Consider the following 9781-nt stretch of genomic DNA (forward strand, 5'->3'; position numbering starts at 1 on the left):
TTTTTTTTTTTTTTTTTTTTTTTTTTTTTGGTGGTGGTGGTGGTGATGTGGGGGGGGAATGCCCTTGGTCAGAGTGACTGTAGGAAATTGCTACCAGAGAAGTCCCAGATCCCACTTTCATCCTCCGCTGGATTCTGGGAGCGCAGAAACGTGCTTTGCCTTGTCTAGAGGGGCACTGAAGGTGAAGGGGATGAGAAAACCTCAGTTTTCCCTGAGCACTTAGGGCAGGTGGCATGATAGTGACCTTGCAGACAGCTCCTCGCCAGGAACAGGTCTTCTAGGTTGAGAGCAGGCTAGTGGTGTTTTCCGTGCAGGAAAGGCGGACTGGGCGGTCCGCAAGTGCGCGGGGGCTGGAACGTGCTGAATATTCAAACGTGAAGTGAGAGAACGCGGATAGGAAGCCTCACTTCCCCCACTGCCCACCCCCGCTCCACAGCAGCGTCGAAACCCGCCCGGGGCTGACCCCGGAGTGAGTGGGGTGGGGGGTGGAACTGTTGCAAAGGCAATTCTTACACCAGGAGAATTGGGAGGCCGTACAGGGGAAGGTAGTGCCACCCAGGGGTGTCTTTATTATTATTTTTAACTGAGGTAAACAGGCAGGGGACTGAGTTCGGCTCACAAGCTCACACTCCCCTGAGGGGAGGCGGGTCTGGAAGCGGGGGCGGCCCCTGGGGTTTGGCTCCGGAGCGGGTGGGAGCAGATGGCTCCGGATCCCAGAGTTCCCGCGGCAGCTGTGGCGCCCCGGGAACGTCCGGCCAGTGTCAGGCGCGGGGGCTGGACCTGGCGGGGCGGAAGGAGCATCCTTCCCCCCACCCCACCCTAGGTCTGTGGTTTCTCTAGGGCAGGGGATGGATCCTTTCCCCATAGTTCTTTTAGAGGGTGTTTCGAGGGAAGCCGTGGGAGAGGGAGGTATAGGAAAATCCAAGCCCTATCCCTTGGAGTGTGTGTGTGTGTGTGTGGGGGGGGGTCAGAGCCACTGTGCGATTGACCTTGAAAAGGGGGAGGGAAAGCCCTCACCTCAGTTTCTCTATGTGAAATAGAGATTGAGGAAGACTCACTCCCTTCTAAGTGCCAGAACCTCCTCCCAGGATCGGTCCTGGGAATCTTTCCGTCAGGGAGGAGCCCCTCCTCTTTCTTCCAGAGGGAAGAAGTTGCCACCGTGAGAGCCTTGTCTCCTGGTCTGGGGCAGGGACCCACCGTTTAGGGATGTGCTTTAAGGGAGATGCCAACTGAAGTATTTTTGTCTTGCTAGCTCTGTTGCTAAGCAACCACTGAGCGGTGGCAACAGCTGTGGGGAGAGCGGTTAGGATGGGAGGACTGGGGACCACTCTCAGACCTATCTGTTGCACAAACCTCTCCAGAGCAGGCAGGCAGGGTCCTGGGTATTAAGGGACACTCAAAGAGAGGAGGGGTTGATGAGGGTTGGGAGTCCTCCTGGGCAGCAGCCTCCCCTCTTACTGCCCCTCTTTCCTTACAGAGGCTGTGGTCAATAGCCAGGAATGGACTTTGAGCCGCTCCATTCCTGAACTGCGCCTGGTAGGTAACCCAGGCCCTTGGCCACCTCATAGGACCTGGAATGGTTTTCCAACTCTCCTGGGAGTCTACCTTCATTGCACTATTGTGGGGCTTGATACACCCTCACAACTTTTTCTTCATTTTTTATGCTCTTGTTTCCCTGTTTGTCCAGGGCCCTCTTCCAGGCTTCTCATTTCTGACATCTGCCCTTTGTACCATTCATGTACCATTGCCTAGAATTGGGTACTACTTTCCAACTAGTGTCTAGGCCTGTGACATGCCATGCACACACAGGTCTAATGTTTCCTAAACAACACAAAAGAACTGGCACTGTGCTGCTTATGTTTTTCAGTGATGCACTTCAAGCTTGAGTTTATTTCTTACCCTACTTAAGCCATACTTATCACAACTGCTCTCTCTTAACTGACAGTTGTGCAGGACCTCTAGGACCTACTTGGGTGATTTAACACTGCCAGCCCCTTGGGAGTCTCTGGCGTGTGTAGACCCAAGCATTTCCCCCCTCATAATTCCCATTGTCTCTGCCTCACAACCTTGCTTTCAGGGTGTACTGGGTGATGCCAGGAGTGGAAAGTCATCGCTCATCCACCGATTCCTGACTGGTTCTTACCAGGTGCTGGAGAAGACTGAGAGTGAGTTCTCAGGAGCAAGAGTAAGCTAAGGATTGGCATGGGGATTCAGGAGTAAAATCAATAACTGGGTAGTTATGAAGACCATGGGAATGGTGAAGCCATAGTAGCTAAAGTACAAGGAACTGGAAAGGTTTGATGACCTGGCTACCTCTGACCTATTAATCCTTTCAACTCTTCTGGACAGGTGAGCAGTACAAGAAAGAGATGTTGGTGGATGGACAGACTCATCTGGTGCTGATACGAGAGGAAGCTGGGGCACCTGATGCCAAGGTGAGGGGCAGAAGCAGTGGGGAGGGTAGATTGATTGAGGACAGCACTGAATACGGGAGAGGACTCTGGTTTCCTAGGTCTCCCTCTGGGTAGTCCAGAGAGGTAGTGGACCTGTATGACCCTCCATTTGCCACTTCACCCCCGCAAGTTCTCAGGCTGGGCAGACGCCGTGATCTTCGTCTTCAGCCTGGAGGATGAGAACAGTTTCCAAGCTGTGAGCCATCTTCACGGGCAGCTGAGCTCCCTTCGGGGGGAGGGACGAGGAGGCCTGGCCCTGGCACTGGTGGGGACACAAGGTAAGGAGGGGTTGAAGAGATAGCGCTTTCAGGGGAGGTCTTGGGATGCCCCTAGGATATTGCCCAGTGCAGTTGAGTTCAGTAAGGTGTAGAAATGGCTACTTGAATTTCAGTAAACCTCTGGAGGGAGCCTGATCTTTCAATAAGGAAGTCATGAAAGCATCACAAACTTTCCAACATTTGAGCAGAGAAAAGGGGACTGCCAGGGTGGAAAAGGCAGCCATAATGGCCATCTCTGTTCCTTTCCTGAGATGTCACCTACCTTGTGTTCTCACACTGCCATTTCCCAATGCCACCACCAAAGCACATAGAGAATCCCAAGTAGGATAGATACAAAGCCTTTTCCATTTCCGCCTTGCTACAGATGGGTCAGGCTGGCACCTTTTGAAGGAACTTATCTGAAAACAAAGAGAAAGCACCTGGAGAAAACAGAAGGGCAGAAAACCCCTCAAAGTAGTGACTCAGGCTCTCAAACTTCACTGGGACAGGAAAAGCTTTGCCAGTACCCACCTGTATCTACCTGGCAGGCTCTCTGTCTGGATGCCTGTGCTGCAGGTGCCAGCCTCCACCTGTTGCTTTCCTCTTGGTTTCTCACTATAGAATGAGCAGTGCACCTGTTACTGATGGGCATACAACCTTTTCCTCATCTGCACTGCCATGTGATCTCTCGGATCATGGTTCCATAGATTTCCAGGGCAGGGTAATTATCACTCACGAGTTTCAGCCACTTCAGATGGGGTCAGGAAGCTACCCTGTCAGGATAGCTCCACTCTCCTCTGGAGTATTTTTTGAACTGCTTATGCCTTGCCTTCTTACTTGCAGCTGCACATATGACCTGGGCCCTACACTCAGAACTTACATACTGCCATTCTATTTGAGCAAGGACAGATGCTCTTTGATACTCTGCCTTCAGTGGGTTCAGCATAAGCCTGGAGCATAGATAAAGAGAATCATGAATAGTGGGGGGAAGGGGCCCCTCATCATATCCTGCCCCTTTCCTATTCCCTCAGACAGGATCAGTGCTTCCTCTCCTCGGGTGGTTGGTGATGCTCGTGCCAGGGCTCTGTGTGCAGAAATGAAACGCTGCAGCTACTATGAGACTTGTGCAACCTATGGGCTGAATGTGGATCGGGTCTTCCAGGAGGGTGAGTGTGGCTATCCCCAGTGTATGCAGGAAGCAGGGAGCTGAGAGTCTGGGATATTCTAGAGGACTGGAATCCAGGCCTCTTTGTCAGCCAATGACAAAGGAAATTAGCTTCTGTGGAAGGGAGAGAGACCAGGGAGACCAGAGAAGTTTTGCTTTATAGCACAAGATCTTTCTGGGCTCAGGAACTGGCAAGGCTACAGGGGGCATAGGCCACAGTGACAAGGAAGTTGGAGCCTATGTTATCTGCTGGGGATTTCTCAAAGCTGGACATGGAAGGGTGGTCTTGTGTATCTGCTGTGCTCATTCCTCTCCCTCACTCGTTCCTTCAAGTGGCCCAGAAGGTGGTGACCTTGCGCAAACAGCAACAGCTTCTGGCTGCCTGCAAGTCCCTGCCCAGCTCCCCAAGTCACTCAGCTGCTTCCACCCCTGTAGCTGGGCAGGTGAGTTGGGGTTTGAGGGACAACAGAAAAGGGGCTGGGATCTGAAGATAGACACAGAATACCAAAGAGGTTTGGGGAGCAGGAGAAAAAAGAGGGAATGGTGGTGATACTAAGTGTAGAAAGTGCATTTGAGGAAATCAACCAAGTTTGAGTCACCATTTGTCCTTGAGCAAGTCGCCTCACTTCCCAAGATTATCTAGAAAATTGTATGGCATGATACTTGTGAAGTCAACCTTTGCAAAACTTAAAGCACAGTAACAATGCTAGTATATATTTTTACTATTAATTATAATGTAAATGAAGAGTGAGAAGATCAAGTAATGTCTCCAGTTCCCCAGAATCAGATGTAAGAGTAGCTTGTCTGGGGGAGGAAATAGCTCAGCTCTGCTGACCCCTCCATATGTCCTCAGGCTAGTAATGGAGGCCACACTAGCGACTACTCTTCCTCTCTACCATCCTCACCCAATGTTGGTCACCGGGAGCTTCGAGCTGAGGCAGCTGCAGTGGCTGGATTGAGCACTCCAGGGTCCTTGCACCGGGCAGCCAAGCGCAGGACCAGTCTTTTTGCGGTATTGGGCATACTGACTCCTTATTCTCCTGTCCTCTGTTACTTGCACATCTTTCCTCGTCCTTAGACCCCTCTGTTGGACCCTTCTTTATTTGTCTTCCCTGTCCTTCCATCAGTGTATCTCTCTATCAATCCTCTGATTCCAATAATCATTCCAGAATCGTCGGGGTAGTGACTCTGAAAAGAGGAGCTTGGACAGTCGGGGAGAGACAACCGGAAGTGGACGAGCCATCCCTATCAAACAAGTGAGTAGTCTAGGGATTGGGGGAAGGCAGGGAGTTAGTTGGTGTTAGCTGGCTTTTCTTTCACACCCCTTTTTCTGTACTCCAGAGCTTCCTGCTAAAGCGAAGTGGCAATTCCTTGAACAAAGAATGGAAGAAGAAATATGTGACTCTGTCTAGTAATGGCTTCCTACTCTACCATCCCAGCATTAATGTGAGTAGCAGAGACTGGGCATCCTGACCAGCCTTGGAATACCCTTCCAGCTCTACCTGTCTGTGTTTCTGATAAGCACTAACATAATCTCTGGGGAGATCTAGTTCTATTCTTTTAAGTTTAGGAAGCATGTTAAGAACCTGCTGTCTGCCCATGCTGGCAGTCTAGAGAGAGAACACTTAGGAAGGGCCTGTTCCTGGTCTGCCACTCAGACAATGCTTTATGGAGGAAATAATTCTGGAACAAGTCTGATGGGCTCCTCTCTTAGAAGTTCATTCCAGTCCTGTCAGTGCCTGGGGCCCCCTTTCCATCCCATACTATTGACTGCTTCCTAGAACCATCAAGGATCCTAACCTTCTCCACACTCTCAACTTTCTGTACCCCTCCAGGATTATATCCACAGTACCCATGGCAAGGAGATGGACTTGCTACGAACAACAGTCAAAGTCCCAGGAAAGCGGCCTCCAAGGGCCATATCTGCTTTTGGTCCCTCAGCCAGCATCAACGGGCTGGTCAAAGACATGAGCACTGTCCAGATGGGTGAAGGCCCTGGTGAGTGGGGCTCATGACAAGGGGGAAGGAGAGGATCCAGAGATGGATAAAAGAGAGGGATAAGAGGGGAATAGGGGCTGACCCTGGATAAGTGGGAAAGTAGGTGATCAGGAGGGACCAAATAAGGAAGGGTACAGGAACACAGAAGTTCACTGACATTTTATCCTCTTTTCCTTCCAACAGAAGCCACGACTCCCATGCCCAGCCCCAGCCCCAGCCCCAGTTCCCTGCAGCCACCACCAGACCAGAGCACCAGGCACCTGCTGAAACCAGATCGGAATTTGGCCCGAGCCCTCAGCACTGGTCAGTGGGATCACCCTTCATCCACTATCTTTCAGAGCCAAATAGGATGTAGATGGGAAGTACAGTGGGGTTAGAGGCCTGGATCTGGAATAAATGCACAAGTGGACACATGGAGTGTCTGCTGGGTGCCCAGCACCAAACAGCCACACTGTGTCTATCATGATGGTTAAGACACATGGGCTCTAGAGCCAAACTGCCAGAACCCATATCCTGACTTATCACATGGGCAAATTATTCAAACTCTCCATGTCTAAATTTCCTCATTGTTAAAATGGAGATACTAGTTTCTACCTCATGGGCTTGAGACTTAAACAAACTGAGAACATTGTCCAGCATCAACATTTAGAATGTCTGAAAATAAAAAATAATATCTACATATATATGTATAAAACATTGTAATAAATGATCCTCACAACAACTTTCTCAGGTCAAGATTACTCTCCACGTTTTAGTGATGAAGAAATTGAGACTTACAAGATTAAGTAATTTACTCAAGGTCTCAAGGCCAATAAGTGGCAGAGTGAGGATCTCAGTTCATATCTGACTCTAAACATGTCCATCTCCCCAGGAATGATCCAGGGGGCTTCTCCTGGAGAGGGACATTTGAGGAAGGACACCCCAACATGCCAAAGCTAGTTCAGAGGAGAAGACAGGCTATCAAGAAATCAGGGGTGGGAATAAGCTCAATGGAAGAGTAACTTGCCTATTATGTGGGAGGTCCTGGGTTCAATCCCCAGTACCACCAAAAAAATAAAATAAAATAAAATAAAATAAAATTTAAAAAGAGGAAGAAGAGGGTGTGGTGGCACATGCCTATAATCCCAGCAGCTCTGGAGGCTAAGGCAGGAGGATTGTAGGTTCTAAGTCAACCTCAGCAACTTAGCAAGGCTGTAAGCAACCTAGCAAAAGCCTGTCATAAAATTTAAAAAATAAAATAAAATAAAAAGGTCTGGGGATGTAGCTCAGTGGTTAAGTGACCCTGGGTTCAATCCCTGGTACCAAAAAAGAAAAGAAATCAGGAAATCTGGGCAGGGGCTAGAGCTCAGTGGTAGAGTGTTTACCTAAGCATCCTCAAGGTCCTAAGTTCAATCTCCAGTAACCCCCCCAAAAAGCAGGAAATTTGTGGAGGGGCAACTGAGGTAGCTGTGTCCCCCTCCCTAAGACTGTACCCCATCTGGAGACCTGAGCCCCCTGAGTCGGGAACCCCCTCCTTCTCCCATGGTGAAGAAACAGAGGAGAAAAAAACTGACAACACCATCCAAGACCGAAGGCTCGGCTGTGCAGGCTGAAGGTGAGGCTCTGGTTGGCCATTCCATTCCCACGCTGGACCCTCATCCCCAACAGCAGATCCCTGGCCTAGTTCCTGCAGCAGGAGGAAAAGTGCCTGAGCTGAGTGCTTGACTCTCATTACCACTGCACATAAATGAGTGGAATAATGGATGGACTTTTCTCAGCCCATCCTTCCCCTGTTCCTCAGCCAGTGCCTTTCCCCCAGTAATCTCCAGCCCCTGTTCTCAATGACATTATAAGTCTGAAGCTCCTGCTCCCCCTCCTAATGACTCTCTAGTGCCTGTTCCTATCCTCATCTCTACTTATGACCCCATCCCCTGTACCCCCAACCCTAATGACTCAGCCCCTGATCTCAGTGTCCCCATTGACTCCCCAACTCCTGGACTCTGGCCACCCAACCCCTGCTTCAATAACTTTAAGTGATCACCAGGCTCCCTCAACAAACCTGTCCACAGCAACACCATTCCTGTCCCCCAGTAACCCACCCCAGGCATCAGTGATTCCTAGGTCCCAGGGACCTCTCATTCCAGCCTGTGTCCCAGCTTCTGTTCCCTTCCCCCATGTTCACTCAGATCCTGACCCTCCCTCCTCCTGCAGAGACCCCCGGCTCCTCTCTGATCATGATAACTGTCCCTACTGCCCCTGCTTTCTGCCGGGTGCTCAGACCCGGGTTCCAGATCTGCCTACTCTCATGGCTCTTGGCTTCCGCTCCACTCTGCTCTGGGGCCACTGACTTTAGTTCTGCTTTCTCTCCCCATCTGTCTGTCCTGCTTTGTCTCTGGCACTCTGTCACTCTCTCCATCTCTATATCTGCCTCTCTTTTCTTGGTCTCTCTGTTCTGCTCTCCATTCTATCTCTATCTCCTTCGCTTCGGGAAACCAGCCAAGCGCAAAATGTGGAAACTAAAATCCTTTGGTAGTTTAAGAAATATTTATAAAGCAGGTAACAAGCGGGAGCCTGGAGGGGCGCTCAGCTGGGGTGCAGAGGGGTGGGGGTACCCCTGCCTCTCCCTGCATGTGCTCGGGCTTCCTGCTCTCCCTGACCCTCTGCTTCCCCTTCCCCCACTGCCCCACTCCCAGGGGCTCGGGATGGACATCAGGGAGGAAGGGTCTGAGAAGGCAGCCCCTGCTTGAACTCTGTCCCTTATGCCACCATCCCATCCCCCACCCAGAGGAAAACTTTGAGTTCCTGATCGTATCCAGCACTGGTCAGACGTGGCACTTTGAGGCAGCCAGCTTTGAGGAGAGGGACTCCTGGGTCCAGGCCATCGAGAGTCAGATTTTAGCCAGTCTGCAGTGCTGTGAGAGCAGCAAGGTCAAGGTAATGGTTGAGGGGATGAGAGGAGAGAGGGGTGAGAAGAGAGAGGGAGGAGAGGGGAGTTTCTTTAAGAGTCAATAGTAATCCTAGCCCTCTCTGCAGCTGCGCACAGACAGCCAAAGTGAAGCCGTGGCCATCCAGGCGATCCGGAACGCCAAAGGAAACTCTATCTGCGTCGACTGCGGGGCCCCCAGTGAGTGCAAAGGGGCAGCAGAGGGTCCTTGGAGGTGGTGTCTCTGGCTAGGGAGTATGGTTCGCTGTAGGTGTAGTCGGTAAAACCGGAAACCGACCCCCGCACTCCGTCCCCAGACCCCACGTGGGCCAGCTTGAACCTGGGCGCACTCATCTGTATCGAGTGTTCTGGTATCCACCGGAACCTGGGCACACACCTGTCTCGCGTACGTTCGCTCGACTTGGATGACTGGCCGCGGGAGCTGACCCTGGTGCTGACGGCTATTGGCAACGACACGGCTAACAGCGTGTGGGAAAGCGACACTAGGGGCCGCGCCAAACCCACACGGGACTCTTCGCGGTAGGTGTGAAGGAACAGAGGCGTCGGGGACGGGCAGTTGCTGGGGCCCGAAAGGATCCCCTGAGTAGAGGACAGAGGTCCTAGTTAGAGGTTTCTAGAACCTTTTCCATTGCTCCCTGGTTCTGTAGGGAGGAGCGTGAGTCATGGATTCGCGCCAAATATGAGCAGCTGCTGTTCTTGGCGCCGCTGGGCACGACCGAGGAGCCGCTGGGCCGCCAGCTGTGGGCCGCTGTGCAGGCCCAGGACGTGGCCAATGTTCTCCTGCTTCTGGCCCATGCGCGACACGGGCCGCTCGACACCAGCGTAGAGGACCCACAGCTCCGTTCCCCACTTCACCTGGCGGCCGAGCTTGCCCACGTCGTCATCACGCAACTGCTACTGTGGGTACGTGAATGGGGGACGAGTAGGTAAAGGAATCTTTGAGGACTCCCATCTCAGAACACGACTAGCGCGGTAGAGTCCGATG

General features: G+C 51.7%; 1 protein-coding gene across 2 annotated transcripts in view; it reads left to right on the plus strand.

The window, feature by feature from the left end:
• Agap2 (ArfGAP with GTPase domain, ankyrin repeat and PH domain 2) overlaps window positions 1-9741 on the plus strand; it is a 14466-nt gene extending 4725 nt beyond the window's left edge. The window contains exons 2-18 of one of the 2 annotated variants that reach the window (XM_048806075.1): window positions 1478-1536; window positions 2078-2165; window positions 2350-2435; window positions 2584-2731; window positions 3742-3876; window positions 4209-4318; window positions 4729-4887; window positions 5045-5131; window positions 5217-5321; window positions 5711-5873; window positions 6057-6176; window positions 7339-7467; window positions 8349-8408; window positions 8638-8786; window positions 8886-8976; window positions 9093-9315; window positions 9444-9741. In XM_048806075.1, the coding sequence (XP_048662032.1) occupies window positions 1478-1536; window positions 2078-2165; window positions 2350-2435; window positions 2584-2731; window positions 3742-3876; window positions 4209-4318; window positions 4729-4887; window positions 5045-5131; window positions 5217-5321; window positions 5711-5873; window positions 6057-6176; window positions 7339-7467; window positions 8349-8408; window positions 8638-8786; window positions 8886-8976; window positions 9093-9315; window positions 9444-9726 (2195 nt within the window). In that variant the 3' untranslated portion in view covers window positions 9727-9741. The remainder of the gene's footprint in view (window positions 1-1477; window positions 1537-2077; window positions 2166-2349; window positions 2436-2583; window positions 2732-3741; window positions 3877-4208; window positions 4319-4728; window positions 4888-5044; window positions 5132-5216; window positions 5322-5710; window positions 5874-6056; window positions 6177-7338; window positions 7468-8348; window positions 8409-8637; window positions 8787-8885; window positions 8977-9092; window positions 9316-9443) is intronic. The other variant, XM_015483085.2, reaches the window with a different exon arrangement.
• The last annotated feature ends 40 nt before the right edge of the window (window positions 9742-9781 follow it).

Source organism: Marmota marmota, unplaced genomic scaffold, assembly GCF_001458135.2.
Source record: "Marmota marmota marmota unplaced genomic scaffold, marMar, whole genome shotgun sequence".
Lineage (NCBI taxonomy): Eukaryota > Metazoa > Chordata > Mammalia > Rodentia > Sciuridae > Marmota > Marmota marmota.